The sequence below is a fragment of the Mobula hypostoma genome, chromosome 9 (assembly GCF_963921235.1).
Source record: "Mobula hypostoma chromosome 9, sMobHyp1.1, whole genome shotgun sequence".
Taxonomy (NCBI): Eukaryota; Metazoa; Chordata; class Chondrichthyes; order Myliobatiformes; family Myliobatidae; genus Mobula; species Mobula hypostoma.
In genome coordinates this window covers 4,939,272-4,966,551 of record NC_086105.1, presented here as the reverse complement: position 1 = coordinate 4,966,551, position 27,280 = coordinate 4,939,272, and the positions used below count along the sequence as shown (strand labels likewise).

The 27,280-nt window shown below is 45.3% G+C and overlaps 2 protein-coding genes and 1 long non-coding RNA gene across 3 annotated transcripts in view; 2 read left to right on the top strand and 1 right to left on the bottom strand.

The window, feature by feature from the left end:
- The window catches only part of th2 (tyrosine hydroxylase 2), a 41,130-nt gene extending 24,428 nt beyond the window's left edge, over positions 1–16,702 (top strand). The window contains exons 12-14 of the mRNA XM_063059513.1: positions 4,182–4,272; positions 4,677–4,822; positions 16,645–16,702. Coding sequence (XP_062915583.1) covers positions 4,182–4,272; positions 4,677–4,822; positions 16,645–16,702 — 295 coding nt within the window. The remainder of the gene's footprint in view (positions 1–4,181; positions 4,273–4,676; positions 4,823–16,644) is intronic.
- Positions 16,703–19,047: 2,345 nt separating this feature from the next.
- LOC134351467 (uncharacterized) lies at positions 19,048–26,419 on the bottom strand. The gene is made up of 3 exons (XR_010019151.1): positions 25,963–26,419; positions 22,055–22,247; positions 19,048–20,745 (listed from the first exon to the last, which is right to left on the bottom strand). It is a non-coding gene; the product is annotated as an uncharacterized LOC134351467 (long non-coding RNA).
- igf1 (insulin-like growth factor 1) overlaps positions 24,695–27,280 on the top strand; it is a 37,795-nt gene continuing 35,209 nt past the window's right edge. The window contains exon 1 of the mRNA XM_063057648.1: positions 24,695–25,164. The gene's annotated coding sequence lies outside the window, so the exon portion shown is untranslated. The remainder of the gene's footprint in view (positions 25,165–27,280) is intronic.

The window sequence follows — 27,280 nt, the reverse complement described above, 5'->3', positions numbered from 1 at the left end:
GCCATGATCATACTGAATGGCGGTGCAGGCTCGAAGGGCCGAATGGCCTACTCCTGCACCTATGTTCTATGTTTCTATTAACTTCTTCTGGGCAGTGCCTTTACAAGACCGACGACCCCATTATCAATACTCTTCAGAGATTGTCTGCCTGGCGTCAGTGGTTGCTCTTGTGACGTGCACTAGCTGCTCAGGCGACCATCCATCACCTGCTCCCACGGCTTCACTTGACCCTGATTGCAGGGGTGAGGCTACATTTCGCCCGAGGATGACCTGCAGGCTAGCAGAGGGAAGGAGTGCCATAGCTCTCCTGTGGTAGAGACGTATCCCACCCCGCCACACAGATTGTAGATAGAAATATTTTACATTTCTGTAGTGGCTTCACAAATCACACACAGTCCTCGCAGCCAGTTAAGTGCTTCTAAAGCGGTGTCACAGTTGGTAACAGCCAATCAGGACACACTGCAAATCAGAGACAAGCAGTTAGGAACAGAATTAGACCAACTCGGCCCTTCAAGCCCTCCTACCATTTCATAAGACCACAAACATCTCCTCTTCTGTGCCAGTTTCCCATGGACGTCAGTTCCTTAATCTCTCAAAGAGCTGCCCACCTTCCCTACAGATACCAACAACGATCCAGCCTCCAGAACTCTAGGGGGTAGGAAATCCAGGGAGCCAATCTACTTGGTGAGATCTTGCTCCTGCACACCTCAGTTTTAAATGTCTGCCATCTTGTGGAGAGGCACACAGTCCAGAAACAGGCCCTTCAGCCCAAAATATGAATGCCAACCCAACTAGGTCTGTCCCATTTGACTCTGTTCGGCCCATAACCCTTTCAATCTGCTTTAACCATACACCTGTCCAAAAGTCTTGCTGTTGTTAAAGTATCCATGTCAACCACTTTCTCAAGGAGTTCGTTCCATCTATGGACCATCCTCTGGGTGAAAGATTTCCCCCTCAGATTCTTGTTAAATCTCTCCTCTCTACCCTAAACCAATGCCCTGTAGTCCTTGATTTCCTAAACATGGGAAACAGTCTGCTTCGTCGTGATTTGATATACCTCTATAAGATCACTCCCTCAGTCTCCTGTGCTACAGTGAAAAAAGTCCTCGCTCTCAACTTCTCTCTATAACACAGTCCCTCAAGTCTTGACAGTCTTGTGAGACCATGGATCTGCGCCTGGAAAGTCTTCACTCTCCAGGGCGCAGGCCTGGGCAAGGTTGTATGGAAGACCGGCAGTTGCCCATGCTGCAAGTCTCCCCTCTCCATGACACCAATGTTGTTCAAGGGAAGGGCATTAGGACCCATACAGCTTGGCACCAGTGTCGTCGCAGAGCAATGTGTGGTTAAGTGCCTTGCTCAAGGACACAACACGTTCCCTCGGCTGGGGCTCGAAATCACGACCTTCAGATCGCTAATCGAATGCCTTAACCACTTGGCCACATGCCCACACAAAGTCTTGACAACATCTTCATAAACTTTGACATTTACCATTGTCAATTTTTCCCCTCCCCCCACTCCTTAGGTCCTAAGGCTTAGGATTCTACATTTTTAATCATTTCTCTTTCTTCGATACTCCAAAGGATACAGAAATGACTACTGCCATTTTGATAGGAATATCATTTTTAACTGTGCAGAATATGACCAATTAATGTATGAACCCAAATGTATTTGCGATGTTGGAGGAAACTGGAGCACCTGGGGGGAAACACGATTGTGCAAACCCCACACAGACAGCACCTGAGATCAGGATTGAGCCTCAGTCTTTGACATGGCGAGACAGCAATTCCACCAACTGCACCATGGTGCTGCTCTGTGTGGGGTCAATTTCAGAGTTAGAGTTAGAGAGCCATAGAACATTGCAAAACAGCTATGGGCCCTTCAGCCCATCTCATCCTTGTTAAACTATCATTCTGCCCTGTCCCATTGACCCACAATGGGACCAGGCCCTCTATATCCCATCCATCCATGTATCTATCTGAACTTATCTTAAATTTTGGAATCAAATCTGCATCCATTACTTCCACTTCTTTCCCCACTCTCTCTACTCTCTGAGTGAAGAAATTCCTCCTCAGATTCCCCTTAAATATTTCAATTCACATTCTTAACCTATGATCGCTAGTTCTAGTCTCACCCAACCTTAAGTGGAAAATGCCTGCTTGTGTTTACCTTATCTATGCCCCTTGTCTGTCTCCTTCGCTCTCCTGTGCTCCAGGGAGTAAAGTCCAAACCTGTTTACTCTTTCTCTATAACTCAGTCCCACAAGTCCCAGTAACATCCTTGTCAATTTTCTCTGCACTCTTTTAATCTTATTGCTATCTTTCCTGTAAGTAGGTGACCAGATCTGCACACAATACTCCAAATTTGGCCTCACAGATGTCTTGCACAACTTCAATATTCAATATTCATCAAAAGCCTTCAACCTATGCATCAATCCAACCGTCAAACACCCATCCACACCACTTCTACATTCTTTACTTTATCATTAATTTAGACTTTATTGTCGCCAAACAATTGATACTAGAGTGTACAATCATCACAGCGATATTTGATTCTGCGCTTCACACTCCCTGTAGTACAAATCGATGGTAAATATTAAAAATTTAAATTATAAATCATAAACAGAAAATAGAAAAATAGGAAGTAAGGTAGTGCAAAAAACCCGAGAGGCAGGTCCGGATATTTGGAGGGTACGGTCCAGATCCGGGTCAGGATCCGTTCAGCAGTCTTATCACAGTTGGAAAGAAAATGTTCCGAAATCTGGCCGTACGAGTCTTCAAGCTCCTGTGCCTTCTCTCGGAGGGAAGAGGGACGAAAAGTTGTGTTTGCTGGGTGGGTCGTGTCCTTGATTATCCTGGCAGCACTGCTCTGACAGCGTGCGGTGTAAAGTGAGTCCACGGACGGAAGATTAGTTTGTGTGATGTGCTGCGCTGTGTTCATGATCTTCTGCAGCTTCTTTCGGTCTTGGACAGGACAACTTCCATACCAGGTTGTGATGCACCCTAGAAGAATGCTTTCTACGGTGCATCTATAAAAGTTAGTGAGGGTTTTAGGGGACAGGCCAAATTTCCTTAGCTTTCTCAGGAAGTAAAGGTGCTGGTGGGCCTTCTTGGCAGTGGACTCTGCTTGGTTGGACCAAGTCAGGTCATTTGTGATATTGATCCCGAAGAACTTAAAGCTTTCGACCTGTTCCACTTGCGCACCACGAATGTAAATGGGGTTGTGTGGTCCGCTACTCCTTCTGAAGTCAACAACCAATTCCTTCGTCTTGCTGACGTTGAGGGATAGGTTATTGTCTTCGCACCATGCCACCATTTTGTCCCACTCAGTGCGCTCAGATCCAACTACTCAAGTAAATAATTTAGAGGTCGATTGATCCACCAACCTGCCCCCGGACCATTGCTTTAGGACCTTTCTGCCTGGCTGGGATGATAGTACCGAACAGTTATTACTATGAAGACAAATGCAGCCTTTAGCAGTGAGCTTTACCCCATTCCCGTTTCAGGCAGTTATGAAGTGACACTTCACCTGCACGTCTGTCAGTGCCATTTACTGTATCTGGTGCTCCTAGTGTAACATCCTCTACATTGTCGAGATCCAGCATAGGATTGGGGACCGCTTCATCAAGCACCTTCATTCTATCCACCACAAAAGATGGGTTTTCTCAGTGGCCACCTATTTCAACACGAAATTCACATTTCCGCTCCAACATGTCGGTCCACGGCTTCCTCTACTGCTATGACGAGGCCACACTCAGGTTGAAGGAGGAACACCTTATATTTCATCTGGGTAGCCTCCAAACTGATGGCACGAACATGAATTTCTCTAACTTCTGGAAATTTCTCCCCCCACCCACTTTCATATTCCCCATTCTCACCTGCCAATCGCATCCCTCCTCCCCTTTCTCCCATGGCCCACTGTCCTCTCCTATCAGATTCCTTCTTCTTCAGGCCGTTACCTCTTCCACCTACCCCACCCACCTTCCTCCTCACTTTTCCCTCCCGTCACCTTCTTACTCGGCTTCTGCCCATTGCTTTCCAGTCCTGTTGAAGGGGCATCAGCTGCTTTCTCTCGGACATAGATACACCTTGATCTACTAAGTCCCTCCAGCAGTTTGTGTGTTTTGCTCTGGATTTTCAACATCTGCAAGATCCCTTGTTGATTTCTGCCTTTGTGTCTTTGAGCAGGATGTATGCCTCCAAAATCAGGAGACCTTTCTCACTGCGCTATGACCCACTGACCTGCAGTGTGGAGATCCTGGACAAGGCACACAAGGTAAAGGATGCACTGGCCCAGGTCAGAGAAGACCTCAGAAACCTCTGCTCTGCTCTCAATAAACTTTCCTAAATGATTCTTTACAGGGTGGGGTGGGGATGGGGGTGGGGGGGGGCAGAACTTTGCTCTGTAGGACTTATCCTTAGGGGCTGCAGGAAGATGGCTCATCGGCCATGGTTGGCAGCTCATCTAGGAGAAGGAAAACTCTGATCTCAGACCTCCACCGCCTTGTGGCTTTGCCCACTCATGGGGAGGGCTTCAGAAACAAACCCTGAGGATAAGTCCGGAGCTAAAGTCCGTCAGGTAGTCCTACACTGAGTTCAGCGATAACTGGCAACTCCCGTGATGCTGCTGGTGCCAAACTGTGTCGGATCCTTTATCTACCATTCCTTTGCATTTACCAGCTGAATGGAGAGGAGGAGCCCGCTGCTCGGACAACAGCTTGCCCTCCACATCATCCTGTCCTGGCCTGCGTACCCGTTTACATATACAACCAGACTGCAACACCCATGGTCGACCCCAACCAACAGAGGGCCTCAGTCTCTCAGGGGTCTCCTTGTTACAAACCTACCCAATCTCCCTGAAATACAGTGAGTAGTCTAGATTCTGTGAAATCAACTAAAATTTTATGGAAAAATTCTGTTGGGTTGGACTGTTTATTTGTTATTATCTCTCTGTTTAATTATTATTTTCTTTGCAGCTTAACAATTAGCTAAAAATTAAACACCTGCTTGTATTTTATATAATTACTTATATACGTGCAAACGTTTATTGTTTCCTAGCGGTCATAGCGTGTATATGCGTTTATTCAGTGTGTCCCTGAGTGGTTACGTTTGTATGATTCTGAAAAGCTCTGGAAGATTCCCTGGTGCTGCATTATTTGAATGGGGGTCTGATTGGCTGACTCGTATGGGCAAATTTGAAGGGAATATTTCTCATCTATGAGTACAAGAAGAGCTGAGCATGAGATTGCACTGTCTTCTTTCTTTCTGCTTCTCTCTGCCTTCACTTCGTAGACCTCTTCCATTTTTCGAATTTCTTTGCTTAATAAAACGATTGTGAAGCAACAAGTTCTATGCCTCTGTTCTGACTTTGAGAGAACCTTACATTAAAAACATCAGAATCCAATAATTCCTAAATGCAGAATTTAACGTGCCTGAGTAAATATGACAGGCGCTAGAACGTGAGCTTAGATGTATATTTGTGTTCAGATGCACTTCGATATAATTCTAAATCTGTCTCAGTGAGGCATTTATCATGGGAGACAGAGATGGGCTCGTTGGAGGGGTTTGGATAGGGATACTGGGTAGAGTTTTGGATGGGGCTGTTGGGTGTTAGATGGGGGTTGGATGGAGATGTTGCTTGCCGATGTCAGTTGGGTTGTTGGATGGGGTGTTGAATGGGATGTTGGATGAGGCTGTTAGGTGGTTTTGGATGGGTGTTGGATGGGGTTGTTGGGTGCGGTGTTGGTTGGGAGTGTTGGATGGGATATTGGATGTGGGAGTTAGAGGTGTTGGATGTGTGTATTGGGTGGGGAAATTAGATAGGGAATTGGATGTGTGTATTGGATGGGGAAATTGGATGGGGAGTTGGATGTGTGTATTGGATGGGGGTGGTGGATGGGGAGGTGGATGGGGAGGTGGATGGGGTGTTGGATGTGGGTGTTAGGTGGGATTCAAATTTAGATTTATTTATCATATGTATATTGAAACACATAGTGAAATGTACCATTTACTTTAACAACCAACACAACCTAAGGATGTCCTGGGGGCAACCTGGAAGTGTCATCATACATTCTGGAATCAACATACAGGACTATGTAAATCTTATGCATATACTCTATATATAGCTAGGGTGCCTAAGACTATTGCACAGTATTCTAGTAATTTTGTGTATTGTAAGGTATAATTGGAGTAAGGGGATATATGAGGCTATCAGGCAAGAACTTGGAAGCATAACTTGGGAACAGATGTTCTCAGGGAAGTGTATGGAAGAAATATAGCAAATGTTCAGGGGATAGTTGCATGGCGTTCTGCATAGGTACGTTCCAATGAGACAGTGAAAGGATGGTAGGATACAGGAACCGTGGTGTACAAAGGCTGTTGTAAATCTAGTCAAGAAGAAAAGAAGAGCTTACGAAAGGTTCAAAAAACTAGGTAATGGTAGAGATCTAGAAAATTATAAGGCTAGCAGGAAGGAGCTTAAGAAAGAAATTAGGAGAGCCAGAAGGGACCATGAGAAGGCCTTGGCGGGCAGGATTAAGGAAAACCCCAAGGCATTCTACAAGTCTGTGAAGAGCAAGAGGACAAGACGTGAGAGAATAGGACCAATCAAGTGTGACAGTGGAAAAGTGTGTATGGAACCGGAGGAGATAGCAGAGGTACTTAATGAGTACTTTGCTTCAGTATTCACTATGGAAAAGGATCTTGGCGATCGTAAGGATGACTTACAGCGGACTGAAAAGCTTGAGTATGTAGATATTAAGAAAGAGGATGTGCTGGAGCTTTTGGAAAGCATCAAGTTGGATAAGTCACCGGGACCGAACGAGATGTACCCCAGGCTACTGTGGGAGGTGAGGGAGAAGATTGCTGAGCCTCTGGCATTGATCTTTGCATCATCAATGGGGATAGAAGAAGTTCTGGAGGATTGGAGGGTTGCGGATGTTGTTCCATTATTCAAGAAAGGGAGTAGGGATAGCCCAGGGAATATAGACCCGTGAGACTTACTTCAGTGGCTGGTAAGTTGATGGAGAAGATCCTGAGAGGCAAGATTTATGATTTAGGAGAGGCATAATATGATTAAGAATAGTCAGCATGGGTTTGTGAAAGGTAGGTCGTGCCTTATGAGCCTGATTGAATATTTTGAAGATGAGACCAAACACATTGATGAAGGGAGAGCAGTAGATGTAGTGTATATGGATTTCAGCAAGGCAGTTGATAAGGTACCCCATGCAAGGCTTATTGAGACAGTAAGAAGGCATGGGATCCAAGGGGACATTGCTTTGTGGATCCAGAACTGGCTTTCCCACAGAAGGCAAAGAGTGGTTCTAAACGGGTCATATTCTACATGAAGGCCGGTGACCAGTGGTGTGCCTCAGGGATCTGTTCTGGAACCCCTACTCTTCGTGATGTTTATAAATGACCTGGATGAGGAAGTGGAGGGATGGGTTAGTAAGTTTGCTGATGACACTAAGGTTGGGGGTGTTGTGGATAGTGTGGAGGGCTGTCAGAGGTTACTGCGGGACATCGATAGGATGCAAAACTGGGCTGGGAAGTGGCAGATGGAGTTCAACCCAGATAAATGTGAAGTGGTTCATTTTGGTAGGTCAAATATGTTGGCAGAATATAGTATTAATGGAAGACTCTTGGCAGTGGAGGATCAGAGTGATCTTGGGGTCCAAGTCCATAAGACACTCAAAGCTGCTGTGCAGGTTGATTCTGTGGTTAAGAAAGCATACGGTGCATTGGCTTTCATCAATCGTAGGATTGAGTTTAGTAGCCGAGAGGTAACGTTGCAGCTATATAGGACCCTGGTCAGACCCCACTTGGAGTACTGTGCTCAGTTCTGGTCGCCTCACTACAGGAAAGATGTGGAAGCCATAGAAAGGGTGCAGAGGAGATTTACAAGGATGTTGCCTGGATTGGGGAGCATGCCTTTTGAGAATAGGTTGAGTGAACTTGGCCTTTTCTCCTTGGAGTGACGGAGGATGAGAGGTGACCTGATAGAGGTGTATAAGATGATGAGAGGCATTGATCGTGGGCACAGTTTTAAGGTGCTTGGAAGCAGGTACAGAGGAGATATCAGGAGTAAGTTTTTTACGCAGAGAGTGGTGAGTGTGTGGAATGGGCTGCCAGCAATGGTAGTGGAGGTGGATACGATAGGGTCTTTTAAGAGACTCCTGGACAGGGACGTGGAGCTCAGAAAAATAGAGGGCTATGGATAACCCCTAAGTAATTTCTCACGTAAGGACATGTTCGGCACAGCTTTGTGGGTCAAAGTGCCTGTATTGTGCTGTAGGTTTTCTATGTTTCTATGTACTGCCACTGCAATACCTTAAAACAAAAAATAACAAAAATTTCATGGTATATGTGAGTGATGATAACCCTGTTTCTGATGTGTATTTCTATTGTGGACTGAGAGTGGGAAGGGGACAGGAAGAGGGGAGTCTTGGTTGGGAAAAGGGGAAGGGAGAGGGGAGAGGATGGGAAGCAACAGAGAGACATTCTGTAATGATCAATAAACTATTTGTTTGAAATTAAACCACCTTGCCTGATGTCTCAAGGCTGGGTGTGTCTGCAGCCACACCACCCCCCACCCCTGACATTCCTTCTCTGCCACCTGTCCCACTCCCTTCCCGTTGAACACCTCCCTCACCATTCCCGACACCATTTTCCCCCACCAGATTTACAAACACACTCTCCACTCTGTTGACAAATACAGCATTGCGCAAATATCTCAGGTGCTCCAGCAATATACACTGTATAATGTATATGCCTAAGACGCTTACACAGTACTGTATATGCCTGTAATTGTTCAGTGAATTTTCCAGTAATTGTGATACAGTTTCTTCTGTATTTTTCCAGAAGCTTCTGAGTTATCAGTAGCCAGTGTCACACCACTTGAATTTGGCCATTTCATGGGTTAATTTTTATCACTGTGATGTTGTTATCTCTCGTCTTCATATGAGACGACCACGACTGCTTGTTCCTTTGTCTTTTCTCTCAGCCCCTCTTTCTTGGTCATCTTCTACTCTTCCAACACGTAATAAAACAATTGAAAGCATTATGTCCTATATCTCGCTCTTGTATTCCTAAGAACCTTTGGATCACAGAAATATCAGGATCCAACAAGGGGGTATTAGAGGTCAGGCCAGAGTCCAGGTTGGGGAACCCCGCAGTCGAAGGCCAGTGATTCTCATGCATGGATATTGTGTCAGCAAGTGCTGTGGACAACGACCAGTGGAAATGAGGGTTGGTGAACCCTCCCACCACCCCCGCCCCCCCGGCTGGCGGGTCCCAGGAGGTTCATGCAGGCAAGGGGCACAAGGCTGTTGGCCCATTAGGTCATCAAGACCAGAGTTTGAGGCCTGCACTTCGCGGTCCTGGCATTGACAAGTCTTGGAGTTGATAGTGAAGGCTGAAATCCAATGGTCAAGGAGCAAAGTCAGAGACTATGCAGTCCAGAGGTCAAGTTACGACAGCCAAACCCGTATGTCTGCTAGGCCCCAAGTCCACTCAAGGCTGGAGGCCTAGAGGTTGCTAGTCCTGGAGTTAGAGACTGTGTATGTGGGTGGCTGAGTGATTGGGAGGGAGGAAAGGGGCTTATTTTGCTGTTGTTGTTGCTTGGGCTGTTCCGCTGAGCATTGTGGGTAGGCTATGTTGGCACTGGAATGGGTGGGAACACTTGCAGGCTGCCCCCAGCACAACCTTAGGTGTGTTGGTTGTTAACACAAATTATGCATTTCACGGTATGTTTTGATGGACACAGAGTTATAGAACACTACAGCACAGAAAGAGACCCTCTGGCCTATCTAGTCCATACCAGACTGATATTGTCTAGTCCCATCGACCCGCACCAGGACCATAGCCCTCTATAACCCTCCCAACCATGTACCTACCCAGCGTTCCCTTAAATTTTGTAGTTGAATACACATCCACCACTTCAGCTGGCAGCTTTCTCCACTCTTGTACCACTCTCCGAGTGAAAATGTGATCAATAAATACATGTGATCGATCAATCTGAATCTGAATCCCAGTTGGAAATTCCTGTATCCCTCCCTGTCAGTACATTCCAGAGCTAAACTCTCTGGTGGAAGAGATCATAGGTCAGGCAACTGCTACTGAAGGAGCCTTGCAGAGTTAGATAGCAAGCACATCATGATCATGTGTGTACGTATGTTTGGTAGAGTGCCTAGGCGCATGTCAATGTGCCCGCGCGCGTGTGTGTGTGTTTTGCATGTGAACATAACAATGTCATTATAAACTCTGATAATTAGGAAACTCATTGATTAAGACAACAGTCAATAGCTGAACCATTTTATTTCACCTTTATAAAATTAAACTGGAGATCTAAGCTATTCCAAATGTTGAAGAATTATTCTACTGTTAAAACTTACTTGACGATTTATCATAGTTACAGTAGATGTCACTAAGAATATTAACCACAGTTTCCGATCATTCCTGGTTTGTGGTCATCAGTGTCGTTGGCACAAGTTCAAGTTTATTGTCATTCAATTGTAAACAGCTCACGATCATACTGAATGGCGGTGCAGGCTCGAAGGGCCGAATGGCCTACTCCTGCACCTATTTTCTATGTTTCTATGAAACAATATTCCTCCAGGATCAAGATGCAAAGCACAGTACATATATCACATACAGCACGTAAAGTAATCATTATAATATGAACAGACAATAAAATAATATTCTGTAGGTGTAACACACACAGAATGCCAGAGAAACTCAGGTCATGTAGTATCTATGGAAATCAATAAACAGTCCCAAAACATTGACTGTTTATTCTTCTCCATAGGTTCTTCAAAGCATTTGCACTCTTCTTCACAATGGGTGGGTGGGAGGGAAGCACAGGGATTGTTTTTACTGTTATTTTGCTGTTTTGGTCAAGTCTGTTCTGCTGAGCGTTGTGGGCAGGCTCTGTTGACTACAGACTCTGTGGCAACACCTGTGGGCTGCCCCCAAACTCATCCTCGGGTGTGTTGGTCATTAACACAAACAACACTTTTCACTGCCTCTTTCCATTCATGTCTGATCAATAAACTTGAACTTGAATCAATGTGATACTTGAGAAATAAAAATAAAAGTGTAAATAAGTTATGGAATATTTATGGAATGTCAGAATTCTCTTGAGCTGGGCCATTTCAGAGGTAGGAACTGTTCATAGTGGTGTGGCTGGTCTGACGTATCAGCAGGACTGGGTAAGAATAGCAGATGATCTTCTTTAGAACATAGGACATAGAATACTACAGCACATTACAGGCCCTTCGGCCCACAATGTTGTGCCGACCCTCAAACCCTGCCTCCCATATAACCCCCCACCTTAAATTCCTCCATATACCTGTCTAGTAGTCTTTTACACTTCACTAGTGTATCTGCCTCCACCACTGACTCAGGCAGTGCATTCCACGCACCAACCACTCTCTCAGTAAAAACCCTTCCTGTAATATCCCCCTTGAATTTCCCACCCCTTATCTTAAAGCCATGTCCTCTTGTATTGAGCAGTGGTGCCCTGGGGAAGAGGCGCTGGCTATCCACTCTATCTATTCCTCTTAACACCTTGTACACCTCTATCATGTCTCCTCTCATCCTCCTTCTCTCCAAGGAGTAAAGCCCTAGCTCCCTTAATCTCTGATCATAATGCATACTTTCTAAACCAGGCAGCATCCTGGTAAATCTCCTCTGTACCCTTTCCAATGCTTCCACATCCTTCCTATAGTGAGGTGACCAGAAATGGACACAGTACTCCAAGTGTGGCCTAACCAGAGTTTTATAGAGCTGCATCATTACATCGCGACTCTTAAACTCTATCCCTCGACTTATGAAACACCCCGTAAGCTTTCTTGACTACCCTATCCACCTGTGAGGCAACTTTCAGGGATCTGTGGACATGTACCCTGAGATCCCACTGCTCCTCCACACTACCAAGTATCCTGCCATTTACCTTGTACTCTGCCTTAGAGTTTGTCCTTCCAAAGTGTACCACCTCACACTTCTCCGGGTTGAACTCCACCTGCCACTTCTCAGCCCACTTCTGCATCCTATCAATGTCTCTCTGCAATCTTTGACAATCCTCTACACTATCTACAACACCATCAACCTTTGTGTCGTCTGCAAACTTGCCAACCCACCCTTCTAACCCCACGTCCAGGTTGTTAATAAAAATTTGTAGGGTATTAGTGAACATCTTAATAGCTCCCTACTCATTTTTCAAATCACTATTGGTTTAGTTGTTTGAACTTAAATTCTAATTACGCCGTGAAGAGCAGTGAACTTCCTGAAAGAGGGTTCCTTCTGGCTTCTTCTCCCTTACTTCTCAGTCCAGATGAAGGGTCTCAGCCCAAACCCATCAACTGTTTATTCCCCTACCTGACCTGTTAGGTCCCTCCAGTATTTTGTGTGTATTGCTCAAGATTACCAGCATCTGCAGAATCTTGTGTTTAGAATTCCAGGAATCCCTTTTGTCAAAACAATTCTGGAAAAGAGTATAGTTGATGTTTCAGGCTGAGACCCTTCATCAGGACATAGTCTTTTCCATGGATGTTCCTGGCCTGCTGAGTTCCTCCAGCATTTTGTGTGTGCTGATGGGATTTTTAGCCTCTGCAGAATTTCTTTTGGTTGTGAGAGGGTTCAAAGGAGGATCATGAAAATGATTCCAGGATTGACTGACTTGTCTCATGAAGAGCATTTGGCGGCTCTGGGCCTGTACTCACTGGAATTTAGAAGAATGACCTAATTGAAACTCATTGAATGGTGAAAGGCCTCAAGAGAGTGGATGTGGAGAGGACGTTTCCTATGACCATTAGACCATAAGATATTGGAAAAGAATTAGATCATTTGGCTCATCGAGTCTGCTCTGCCATTTCATCATGGTGATCTAATTGTCCCCTCAGCCCCAACCTCCTGCCTTCTTCCCATATTCCCTCATGCTCTGACCAATCAAGAATCTATCAATCTCTGCCTTAAATATACATAAAACTTGGCCTCCACAGTTGCCTGTGGTAAAGAATTCCACAGATTCACCACTCTCTGGCTAAAGAAATTCTTCCTCATCTCCGTTCTAAAAGGAAGCCCCTCTTTCTAAGTCTGTGTCCTCTGACTCTTCCACCATAGGAAGCATCCTCTCCACATCCACTCTATCAAGAAATTTCACCATTCAATGGGTTCAATGAGGTCACCCCTCATTCTTCTGAATTCTAGTGAACACAGGCCCAGAGCCATCAAACACTGTTCATATGCCAGGCCATTTAATCCTAAAAATATTTTCGTGAATCTCCTTTCAGCACATTTTTCTAAGATTTGGGGCCCAAAACTGCTCACCATACTCCAAGTGAGGCCTCATTAGTGCTTTATAAAGTCTCAATATGACATCCTTGCTTTTATATTCTAATCCTCTTCAAATGAATGCTAACATTGCATTTGCCTTCCTCACCACAGACTCAACCTGCAAATTACCCTTTAGGGAATCCTGCACAAGGACTCCCAAGTCCCTTTGTACCTCAGTTTTTTGTATTTTCTTTCATTTAGAAAATAGTCAACCCTTTCATTTCTTCTACCAAAGTGCATGACCATACACTTCCCAACACTGTATTCCATCTGCCACTTCTTTGTCCATTTTCCCAATCTCTTGAAGTCCTTCTGTAGCTTCTCTTCTTCCTCAAAACTACCTGCCCTTCCACTTATCTTCATATTATCTGTAAACTTTGCAGCAAAACCATTAATTCCATCACCCAAATTATTAACATATAATGTAAAAAGAATCGGTCCCAACACAGACCCTTGTGAAACACCACCAGTCACTGGCAGCCAACCAGAAAAGTCTCCTTTTATTCCTACTCTTTGCCTCCTGCTAATCAGCCACTGCTTTATCCATACTAGAATTTTTCTGGTAACACCATGAGCTCATGGTTTGTTAAGCAGCCTCATGTGTGGCAACTTGTCAATGGCCTTCTGAAAACCCAGGTACACAACAGCAACCAATTCTCCTTTGTCTATCCTGCTTGTTATTTCCTCAAAGAATTCCAACGGAGTTGTCAGACAGGGTTTTCCCTTAAGAAAAAAAAAGCACTGACTTTGGCGTATTTTATCGTGTGCCTCCAAGTACCCTGAGACCTCATCCTTAATAGTCAGCTCCAACATCTTCCCAACCACCGAGGTCAGACTAACAGGCCTAAAGCTTCCTTTCTTCTTCCTCTCTCCCTTCTTGAAAAATGGAGAGACATTTGCAATTTTCCAATCTTCCAGAACCATTCCAGAATCTAATGATTCTTCAAAGATCATTACTAATGCTTTCAAAATCTCTTCAGCCACATCTTTCAGAATTCTGGGGTGTACACTGTCTAATCCAATTGACTTATCTACTCTCAGACCTTTCAGTTTCCCAAGTAACTTCACACACTTCATGGCCCCCAACACCTGGAACTTCCACCATACTGCTAGTGTCATCCACGGTGATGACTGACACAAAATACTTATACAGTTCATCCACTATTTCATTATCCTCCATTACTACCTCTCCAGCAAAACGATATCTACACTTGCCTCTCTTTTACACTGTATGTATCTGAAGAAACTTTTTGTATTCTCTTAAATATTATTGGCTAGCTTACTTTCATATTCTATCTCTTCCTTCTCAATGACTTTTTTAGTTGTCTTATAGGTTTTTAAAATCTTCCCAGTCCTCGCCAATTTTTGCGCTATTATATGCCCTCTCTATGGCTTTTATATTGGCTTTGACTTCCCTTGTTATCCACAGTTGTATCATCTTTCCTTTAGAATACTTCTTCCTCTTTGAGATGTATATATCCTGTGATTTCGAAATTGCTTCCAGAGATTCCAGCCGTTGCTGCTCTGCCATCATCCCTGCCAGTGTTCTTTTCCAATCAATTCTGGCCAACTCCTCTCTCATGCCTCTGTAATTCCCGTTACTCCACTGTAATACAAATACATCTGACTTTAGCTTCTCCTTCTCAAATTTCATTGGGAATTCAATCATATTATGATCACTTTCCCCTAAGGGTTCTTTTACCTTGAGCTCTCTAATCAATTCTGGTTCATTACACAACACTCAATCTGGAATAGGTGATTCTTTAGTAGGCTCAGCCACAAGTCGCTCTAAAAAGCCATCTTGTAGACACTCTAGAAACCCCGTCCTGTAATCCAGCCCCAACCTGATTTTCCCAATCATCCTGCATATTGCAATCCCCAATGACTATTGTAACATTATCCTTATGGCATGCATTTGCTACCTCCCACTGTAATTTGTAAACCAAATCCTTAATACTGTTTGGGAGTCTGTATACAATTCCTCTCAGGGTTTTTTTACCCTTGCAGTTCCTTAGCTCAATCCAGAATGATTCAACACCTTTTGACCCTATGTTACCCCCTTCTAATGATTTGATTTTATTTTTTACCAAGAGAGCAATTCCGCCCCCTCTGCCTTCCTACCTGTGGAACAAGCTGCCAGCGCAAGCTTGATATCAAGGTTTAAGAGAAGTTTGGCTAGACACATGGATAGCAGGGGTGAGGGGTGTAGAGGGCTATAGTCCCAGTGTAGGTTGATCGGAGCAGACAGTTTAAATGGTTTGGCATGTACTAGATGGGCCAAAGGGCCTGTTTCTGTGCTGTTCTTTTCTATGACTGTATAACTCATAAAATCCTGAAGTGGAAGAAAGAAAAATGATAAAACTGTAAACGTAACTTTGCTGGATCAAATAACGACAGCACATAAAGATTGTTACTTATCTTTTCACCTGTTTATTTCTTCAAGCTCAGCCGGCGAGTGAACTTGGACCCGACATCAGGGAGAGACCCTTTCTCATCTCCCCGGCGGTTCTACAAGTTCACTGCCCGATGTCAGAATTGTCAGCAGTTATAAGGCCACCAATACAAAAGAACAATTAGTTTGATAACCATTCCGGTCAAGTCAATGGATTATTGATACAAAAGTACAATCAATTTGTTAGACACTCCAGCCACCTTAATTAAAGAAAAGAATGTCCTACCTGGTTTGCTGGAGCCACAACTTAATGACAAAGATAAAAACATCCATCAAATTTGTGCTTTAATTAAGAAAGGAATGTTCTGTCTAATTTCCATCAGGTACTGCTTTTTGTCAAAATCAAAAGGTGTGAAAAGCCCAGAGACATCTTATGTGGATCTGGGTGAACTTTAATCATCTTGCTCCAAAGAAGGCAGCTGTGGAACATTATTCAAACACACTGCAGTCACAGACATAGTCAGTACTTGATTCATTATTTATAGGGATCTGAGAATCCCCCATTCCCTTAAACTTAAAAGAGATACAAGATGATGAAACACAAAATCTATCAATTTCTTCAAAACAACTTCACTGATTGGTTAGGGGGTGCTTTGGAATATTTTAAGGTTGTCAGGATGAACACTCCTTTGAAATGTATTCCCACTATTGGTTAGATGGCACTCTTGCAATTCTGGATTTTACCACCGGGTGGCAGGCAATGTCCAAACATAGCCCAGTTTAGACTGACTTCAGAGTCCTGTGTGTGTTTACATGAAAAGTCAGAGCTTCCACTGAATTACCTGCTGCTTCCCCACCCTGAATCCACAGAATTCTGCAGAGCTCTGCCGCTTGTGTCTGTTGTTTCTTAATTCCCGCCCGCAGCCCGCTCCTACCTCCGGCCGATCCGTGTGAGCATCTCGTCTACTCCACTTGTGTTTGAACACACTCTCCAATCCAGATTCAGATTTAGATTTATTTATCACATCTACACGTGTTGTTTGTGTTAACAAGAATGTGCTGGGGGCAGCCCGCAAATGTCATCACCAAAGTTCAGTCTGTGTAAACGTCTTAGGCACATATATATAGCTAGGGTGCCTAAGACTTTTGCACAGTACTGTAATAATTTTATGTTTTACACTGTACTGCTGCAAAAAAAAACAAATTTCATGACATATATGAGTGATGATAAAGCTGATTCTGATATGAGTCTCTATGGTGGACTGAGAGTAGGGGGCAGGGAGAGGGGAATCATGGTTGGGAAAAGGGGAAGGGTAAGGAAAGGGAGTGGGAAGCACCAGAGAGACATTCTGTAATGATCAATAAACCAATTGTTTGGAATCAAATGACCTTGCCTGGTGTCTCAGGGCTGGATGTGTCTGCACGTATACCACCCCCTCCCCCGGAACTCCTTCAGCTGTCCCACACCTCTTCCGTGGCACTCCACCCTCGCCATTCCCAACATCCTTTGCTCCCATCAGATTTACAAGTCGCTCTCCGCTCCATGTTGACAAAAACAGTGCTGTGCAAAAGCCTTAGGAACCCTAGCTATATACATGTGGCTAAAGCTTTTGCACAGGACTGTAGCGTGTCCACAATACTCAGCAGGACAGCCCAACGAGCCACAAAACAACAACAGGGAAACAAGCCCCTTTCTCAGCCCCCCTCACACCCACTCGCACACGAGGACTGGCTTCCAACTCCAGAATAGGCCTCCAGTCTTTAGATGTACATGTCACAGATAAAGCTGGGGGTGTATGGGGTGTCTAAGGAGCGTTAGCACCTCTGGTGCAGGAGCTTGTCGTGTCCATTCTGGGGCAGCTCACTCACCCTGGGTCCCGATCGGACACTCAGGGCTCACCTGTGGCCCCAAGTAACTGTCTGCATGTGACGGCGACTATCTGCTTCAACAGGCAGGCTAAACCAGGTGAGGGTAGCTGGTGAGATAGGGACATGCCTGTCCCAGTATGCAAAGTCAGTTCTGGTGGACTGGGCGGATGAGATCTACAGTGAAATCCAATGGCCAGTTAGATGGTACTGCAACGCTCCGTGGAGACAGAAGGGCACGACAAGGCATAGAAGACGCGGTGGTCATCCTCCACAACCAAGGAAGACCCCAGTTTGTGATGCTTGTTCATGTCACTGATCCTGGACTCAAGGTTAAGAGGGATGGACTACCTCAGTAAAGTGGCTTTTCCACTTCAAAACCTCTCCCACACAGGTTTCCCGTCATCGTCGGGTACGACGGACAGCCACTAGCAACAAATAAAACTAACCTTTAATTTTTAATGTTTACTCATTTACCAGTTGGGGTTAGTGAGTTGTGGGCTTGCTGTGTGAGTGCCAGAAGCACGGTGATGCTTGCAGTTCCCCCGGCGTGTCCTTGGACTGCGTTGGTCATTGCCGCAAGGATAACGCATTTCACTGTAATTTTCAATGTACTTGCATCGAATAAAGCTCATCTTTAATTTTAAAAAGTACTGTTTATTCCCCTCCATGGATGCTGCCTGAACTCCTGAGTTCCTCCAGCATTTTGTGTGTGTCCAAACCAAACTTGTATAAACTCCACTTGGTTCCATCACAGTGAACAGCTAAGTCAGCACACTGATTAATAAGGCTCCCCAACCACAGCCTCCAGATCCAAAATAATCTACCTGACTGCATCACCGGCTGGTCTTGGGGCGGGGGGGATCGGGTGAAGTGTACTGCATAGGATCAAAGTGAGCTGCAGAAAGTCGTAAACTCAGTCAGCTAGATCATGGGTACCAGCCTCCCCAGCATCCAGGACATCTTCAAGGAGCGATGCCTCAAAAAGGTGGCGTCCATCATTAAGGACCCCCATCGCCCAGAACATGCCCTCTTCTCATTGCTACCATCACGGAAAGGTACAGGAGCCTGGAGGTACACACGCAACGATTCAGGAAAAGCTTCTTCCCCTCTGCCGTCAGATTTCTGAATGGACATTGAACCCATGAATACTACCTCACCACTTTCTTTGCACTATGGAGGAATCTAAGGTGGGGGCTTATATGGGAGGCAGGGTTTGAGGGTCAGCACAACATTGTGGGCCGAAGGGCCTGTACTGTGCAGTACTATTCTATGTTCTATGTTCTATTTATTTAATTTAACATATTCAATTTGTATTATTATGTATTGCAATGTACTGCTGCCACATAACAACAAATTTCATGATACATGCCGGTGATATTAAACCTGATTCTGAATTTTGATGTAGATGTGACAAACAAAGCTAATCTTTTTCATCTTTATGGTGTATGGTTTGCTGTCTCCTTATCTCAGTAGAAATACAGCTCCAAGGCAGTGGGGTCAAATCCATGCCTGGACAGAAAGGGCTAAGATTTACCTGGTCACTGCTGATCTGCAAGTGCAGTAAGGTTCCAGGGATGGTGGGTTGCCAGGTGAGGATGCTAAACCCTTGTTAGCTGAGTCAGACAAAAACTCACGGTAAAAAACAAAATTCTTATAGGGCTCACCACATTGCAAAAGTCAAAGTAAATTTGTTATCTAAGAATGTATACTATTATTTCTAATATGCAGTACATAAATACAGCACTATTTATTTACATATTTATTTATCATTATTATTATCTGAATTTGCAGTTTGTCTTCTTTTGCACATTGGTTGTTTTTGTTAATGTTGTTTTTCATTGGTTCTGTTGTACTTCTCTGTTCTACTGTGAATGCCTGCAAAGAACATGAAATTCGGGGTCATATATGGTGACGTATATATTCTGTGCATACTTTGATAATACATTTACTTTGACTTCATATGTCACCATATCCTGCCCTGAGATACATTTTCATGCAGGCATTAACAGAAATGGAAAGAAATACAAAAAAATTATGAAAAACCGTACTTTGGTTGTGGACTACAGGAGGAATGGAGACGGGCTGGCCCCTATTGACATCAATGGATCTGGGGTTAAGATGGTGAACAGCTTTAAGTTCCTCAGCATAAACATCACCAAGGATCTCACGTGGTCTGTACATACTGACTGTGTGGTGAAAAAGACACAACAGTGCCTCTTTCACCTCAGACAGTTGAGGAAGTTTGGTATGGGCCCCCAAATCCTAAGAACTTTCTCAGGGGCACAATTGAGGGCATCCTGACTGGCTGCATCACTGCCTGGTATGGGAACTGTACCTCCCTCAATCGCAGGACTCTGCACAGAGTGGTGCGGACAGCCTAGTGCATCTGTAGTTGTGAACTTCCCACTATTCAGGACATTTACAAAGACAGGTGTGTAAAAAGGGCCCGAAGGATCATTGGGAACCCAAGTCACCTCAACCACAAACTGTTCCAGCTGCTACCATCCAGGAAACAGTACCGCAACATAAAAGCCAGGACCAATAGGCTCCAGGACAGCTTCTTCCACCAGACCATCAGATGGATTAATTCATGCTGATACGATTGTATTTCTATGTTATATTGACTGTTCTGTTGTACATACTATTTATTATAAATGACTATAAACTACACATTGCACATTTAGACGGAGATGTAACGTAAAGATTTTAACTCCTCATGTATACGAATGATGTAAGAAATAAAGTCAATTCAGTTCCATTCAATTAACACAGACTGGCAAGCGACCACAGTGCAAAAGAGGACAAATTGTACAAGTAATGAAGAAGAAGAACATAAATGATGTTGAGTTGTCGAGTCTTTGCAAGTGAGTCTGTGGGTTGTGGAGTCAGTTCAGTGTTGAGGTGAGTGAAGTTATCTGTGCTGGTTCAGGAGCCTGATGAAGTGTAATAACTGTTCCAGAACCTGGTGGTTTGGGACCTAAGGCTCCAGTACCTCCTGCCCGATGGTAGCAGTGAGAAGAGAGCCTGGCCTGGATGGGGGGCTCCTTGATGATGGATGCTGTTTTCTTGTGGCAGCGCTCGTTGGTAGGGAGGGATTTGCTTAAGTTGGACTTCCTGTAGACTTCTGTTCCTCCTGCAGGGAATTTGTTTCTCCAGCTGAAGAGAACGAGAAAGCACCGGAACGTAACACCACAAGGCATAGGAACAGAGTTAGACCATTTGGCCCATTGAGTGTGCTTCACCATTCCATTACAACTGATTTATTGTCCCACTCAATCCCACCTCTGACACCCTGACTAATCAATAACCTATCAACCTCCATTTTAAATATACCCAATGAATTAGCCTCTGCAATCATCCGTGGCAATGAATTCCGCAGATTCACCACCCTCTGGCTAAAGAAATTCCTCCTCATTTTGTTCTAAAGGTTTATCCTTTTATTCTGAGACTGGTGGTATACTCCCCCACTTTCGGAAACATCCTCTTCACATCTGCTCTGTCTAGGCCTTTCAATCTTTGATAGCTTTCAGTGAGATCCCCCCTCATTCTTCCAAGTTCCAGGAAGTACAGTCCCAGAGACATCAAACACATCTCATACATTAACCCTTTCATTCCCAGGATCATTCTCGCAAACCTCCTCTGGGCTCTCTCCAGTGCCAGCCCATCTTCGCCTAAATAAGGGGCCCAAAACTGCTCACAATACTCTAAATGTAGTCTGACTGATGCCTTACAAAACCTCAGCATTACATCCTTGCCAAGCACTGCCATTGCTACTCCCCGGGCTGCTCGGACTCCTCCCAAAATGCGTAAACTCTCCCACCAGGGAGGGAATTTTGGACCTTCAGTATTCTCAATGGAAATGCATTGTTGTGGTGGTATCTATCATTAAGGAGCACCTCCACCAAGAGAGGAGGTTAGAGGGAAGATTGGACTCATTCTAAAGGTCGCTTTGTGCCTGCTGAGGTGCTGGTTCTTTCAACCAGACTCGGGTCAGGGTCAGATCACCTGCGCCTATTGGAAGAAGCACTGAGGCACGGGAGGGTAATGGGCTAAAGGCCGTAAATGGGGACATGGTGATCAGAATCGTGTGCTCCATGTTTCTATAGTTCCTTTCTATGATCCGGCATTGGGCAGCCAGTGAAGAGTACACACCTCTGCAACACAGGAGGTGCCACAGCTGCTGGGAAGCTTGTACTTTGTCAGGGCGTAGAACGACAGCTCTCAGAGTGATCACTTCAGTCCCATTAGCACCACACCTATCCCCTCCCCCAATCTCTTCATATTCTCTTACTCTCTCTGTTCTCCCTCCCTTTCCCTCGCCCTCCCTCCCTCCCTCGGTCCTATCATCTCCCTCCAGGTTCTAAGCCTCACCCACATGCTGGGACCAATTAACTCACCAACCCACAAGTTTTTTGGGAGACCTGAGCACTCTGGGGTCATGAGAGTAGATACAAATTACACATACAGGCAGCATCTGAGGTCAGGATCGAACCCGGGACTCTGTGGAACAGCGTTGTGGGCACTGGGTAAATAATCATTTTCAGGGATCCTGACTGGGGGATAAATCTTGGGCCTCGGACACACTGGCCCACTTTTCTTCAGAACCGCATCACAGATGCCTTACTCAGCACGTTGGAGCCTGGGTTAATTTCCTAGGACTATAAAGGTAAAAATTAAAGGTTAGCTTTATTTGTCATATGTACATCAAAACATACAGTGAAATGTGTCTCACACACAAAACGCTGGAGGAACTCAGCAGGTCAGGCTGCATCTATGGAGATGAATAAACAGTCAACGTTTTGGGCTAAGACGCTTCATCAGAAGTGTCTCGGTCTGAAATGTCAACTGTTTATTCCTCTCCATAGATGCTGCCTGACCTGCTGAGTTTCTCCAGCTTTTTGTGTGTGTTGCTCTGGATCTCCAGCATCTGCAGAAATGCGTCATTTGTGTCAGTCCAAGGATGTGCTGGGGGCAGCCCACAAGCGTTGCCACACTTCCGACACCAACATAGCCTACCCACAATTTACTATCCCCACCCCTAAGTCTTTGGACTGTGGGAGGAGACCAGGGCAACCAGAGGAAACCCACGCAGTCACGGGGAGAACGTACAAGCTCCTTACAGCCAGTGGTGGTGTTATAAGATGTTACGCTCGTGCCTAAGGGCACCACGGTAGCTCAGCAGTTAGCGTGATGCTATCGCCGCTTGGGGCTTCGGAGTTCAGAGTTGAATTGTGATGTAATCTGTAAGAAGTTTGTTTACCAGGAATGTGAGGGTTTCCTCCCACACTGTCATTGTAACTGTCCCATGATTACGCTAGGATGAAATCGGTGGGTCGCTAGCGTCGTGGCTCAATTGGCAGAAGGACCTGTTCTGTGCTGTGTCTCCAAATACCTTAGGTGGGGTGTTTGATTATGCTGCCTGCTTTACTGAGGTAGCAGGCCGCAGACAGAATCCGTAGAGGAGAGCTTTCGGCACAACTCTGCAGTTTCTATGGTTACAGGCAGAACAGATGCATCGGGCGAGGATTCCGCTGCCGCGTCGATAGAAATTGATAAGGGTCAAAGTGGACATATCAAACTTTACTCAAAGGTGCAAAGAGAATCTCCCCAGGCAGCACTTGTAGAGAGCTCAGTCATAGTGAGCGTGTACCTCCTCTGTAACTGTGACATGGTTATTCTGTTAATGGCTTACCGTCAGTGCCCTTTGTAATGAGCTGATCTGTATGAACTGTCTTTCAATTTTAATTTTACTTAGAGTTGCAGCACAATAACAGGTGCTTCTGGCCCGGCAGGTCTGCACCACCCAATTGTACCCATCTGTCCAATTAACCAGTATGTCTTTGGAATGTGGGAGGAAACCAGAGCACCGGGAGGAAACCCACGCAGTCACGGGGAGAATGTACAAACTCCTTACAGCCAGCGGCAGGAATGGTACTGTAATAACATTACACTAACAACTACACTACCCTTGCATGACAAGTTGTTCACTTATGCTTTCGTACGTGACAATAATAAACCAATTCCAATATGTTCACCCGTCCCCTGTCCTGAGACAGTTCATGGAATCCACCATCTCAGTGTTGACAGAGAGTGCTCAGGAGTAAGCACAGCTGGAAATACTCAGCTGGTCAGTCAGCATCTGTGAAGAGGGAAGCAAGGACAAAGCACATCAAAGATCCTTAGGCAGAATTGGGACTGGCAGGGTCTGCTGGGGGCTGCCTTCTTAAGGATGAAGGACTTGCGGCTTCAAGAGAATTTTACTGGTTGTTAAAGTCCATTTTCAACAAATATCTTTGTTTAACTACTTGAAGTCCTCTTATTCTGACTTCTTTCCATATGACCATAACACTATAAGGCACGGAAGCAGAATTAGGCCATTCAGCCCATCGAATCTGCTCCACCACTCCATCATGGCTGATCCATTTTCTTCTCAACCCCATTCTCCAGCCGCCTTCTCCCCATAGCTTGTGACACCTTTCCTAATCAAGAAACTATCAACCTCCGCTTTAAATATTCCCAAACACTCGGTCTGTGGCAGCCAATTCCACAGATTCGCTATGCTCTTCCTCCTCCTTTTTCCAGTCCTGATGAAGCGTCTCCGCCCGAATCGGCGACTCTTTATTCCTCTCCATAGATGCTGCCTGACCTGCTGAGCTCCCCCAGCATTTTGTGTGTGTCGCTCTGTTTCCAGCATCCGCAGAGCCTTTCCCGTTGCGCCCTCGCTCCTGGGAATTTAACAAATGTAATGGACGTGACCTCGTTATTCTTTTTCTTGTTTTGTTTTGGTAATCTACAGCATTTTTTATGCTTTGGCGCTGCACTGCTCTCTAAATACAACGAATTTCACGTCATTTGAATCTGAATGTCCGCGGAGACAATTCGCTTTGAACTCGATTGTCCACGCACTCGATAAAATATTACTTTTAATGCCGTTCCGGGGATCGGCGAGGGTTTCTGCAGCTGTTTTCGTGTGTGTGTGTGTGTGTGTGTGTGTGTGTGTGTGTGTGTGTGTGTGTCTGTGTGTGTCTGTGTGTGTGTGTGTGTGTGTGTGTGTGTGTGTGTGTGTGTGTGTGTCTGTGTCTGTGTGTGTGTGTGTGTAAACTCGCTGCACACGGAGGGGGGGGGGGGAGTTCTCAAATTGCCCTTGACTGAGATGAGATAACTGGTCAGTGCTCCCTCACCCTCCCGCCCGCCCGCCCGCGTCCGGCCAGGCGCCGAGCGCACAGCAGCACCGCCGGGGACCTGTCTTCCCATTCGGCTGCGGGGCAAGAGAAACTGAGGTGATGGAAGATCCCGGGAATGGTGCGGAATTATCCCCGTCTCGCTTCGAGCTCCTTGCACAGACGGTGCACAGCCGGTAGAGACCGCACAAATGAGCTTCCAAGTGCGGGGACGAGGCGTCAAAGAATAACTAGGTGTGAAGCCCCGATGACGGGTCTCGATCCGAAACGTCGACTCTTTATTCCTCTCCATAGATGCTGCCTGATCTGCTGAGTTCCTCCAGCAATTTGTGTGTGTGTTACTCTGGGTGCGAAGACAGCTTTCGATTAATTGCGCGCAGTCCCCAATCTTGAGGTTAGTTTTAGAATTGTTTGTGGAAATTTGAATATGTGAACGCCGTACTGCAGTTGAAACCGATGGGGTTAATGCTCGGTTTACACCGCTGCGTGTCCAATTGACCGAAAACACATTTTAAAATGTAACGAGCGAATATTTTCCATTAGGCGAGTTTTTTACGCCCGGGGTAACGGAGTGCTTGAGGTTGTTTGGGAGTTAAATGTTTACGCAGATTCAGAGGGAAGTTGGGCAGTGTTGGAAGCCCATCGCAGCGTGTACGAACTCATCAGACCGTAACACATAGGAACAGAATCAGGCCATTCAGCCCATCAAGTTTGCTCCCCATTCCATCATGACTGAATTATTATCTTTCTCAACCCCATTCTCCTTCTTCTCCCCGTAACCTTTGACACCCTGACTAATCAAGAACCTTTCAACCTCCGCTTTCAATATACCCAGTGAGCTGGCCTCCACAGCCGCCTGTGGCAATGAATTCCACAGATTCACCACCCTCTGGCTAAAGAAATTCCTCCTCATCTCTGTTCTGAATGAACGTCCCTCCATCCCAGGGGTTCCCACCTAGGGTTCACGAACCCCTTGCTTAATCTCATTGGTCCAAGGTTGGGAACCCCAGCTCTATTCGGAGGCTGTGACCTCTGGTCCTGGACTCCCCCACTGTCGGTGAAGTTACTGTCTCTGCGCTCTGACACGGCCCCACTCGAGTTTCAAGGCACTGGAGCATCGCTAAACCCGCTCGCTGTTAAACAGGATGACATCTCTCTTCCCAACCCCTCCTCACCACCTCTTCAAAATTACCTGTTGCCGTTGTGCGAGCGTAGCCGGATGTTATAAAAACGTAATTATTTCCTTCAGAATCTTTATCCACTCTCCCTTTCGCCATTGCACTCTCTCTACCTGAATTCACCTACGTTAATTTGCACGGTTTCGCTGTCAACGATGGCGTGAGGCTATTATAGCACGGGGAGTTCCGGAGTTCGGAGTTCAGTCCCTGCGTCCTCTGGCAGGAGTATGTACGTTCTCCCCGAGATCGCGTGGCTCTCCTCCCTCACTCCAAAAATGTCTGGTTGAGCAGGTGAATTGTTTGTGCCGTGGTTTGGCTAGGGTTAAATGGGTGGATTGATGAATAGTGAGTCTCGTTGAGAGTCAGAAAGACTTGTTCCCCACTGTATCACCAATAAAAATAAAAATAAATAAACTCGCAGTCTGATTGCTTAAAGAGATACCCAATCATTTACCCTCTTTTTGTCTTAAAACCTGCTGCCATAATGGGCAACTTTCGACTACCTGTTCACCTGTGAGTGATTGGGTGAGGTTAAGGTGGATCCAGTGATCAGACAGAGAGCTGTCTCTGAGGTATCGGAGACACGCTATTATTTAGTAAGTTGCTATTAAAATTCGTCAGATTTCATTGGGTGGAGAATGTTAAAGTATTTTCCCTTGGAGAACCAGAGGAGCCTTAATTCGGGAATGTTTTTGATTTTCATCTTGTTTTTCCTTCTCATTACATTTGCCAAAGGCTATCAGACATCAAAGCTGCAAGTACACTTATTATCGAAGAATGTATACCATAGACAACCTTGCGATTCATCCTCTTGCAGGCAGCCACAAAACAAACAAATACAATAGAACCCACAACCCCCCACCCCCACACCACACCACATAGACAGTCAAGCATCCAACAAATCATGCAAATGGTTAAAACCAAATGAACAAATAACTCATAGACTCTGATCTGCAAATTTCCCAAAAGTGAGTCAGTTCAGTGCTGTGGGGAATGAGGACGATCCAGGAGCCCAATGGCTGCAGGGAGCAAGGACATAGAGAATAGAACAGTAGAGCATGGGACAGACTTTCTGGCCCGCAACATTGTGCCAACCTTTTAACTTCCAATCAGCTTGCTGTGGTGTGTCGGCCAGGGTGCAACACAACAAAAAACAACGTTCAACAACTCTAAAGAATGAAGTTTTATATACAGATAAGTTAGAGGTTAAAGTAGAGATATGGAATAAAATGTGCACAAATAAATAAATACCAACATGCAATGGCAATGTATACAGCATTATGAACAGTGGTTTGAAAATATTTACAGTACACTGACTGAGGTAATACTTTA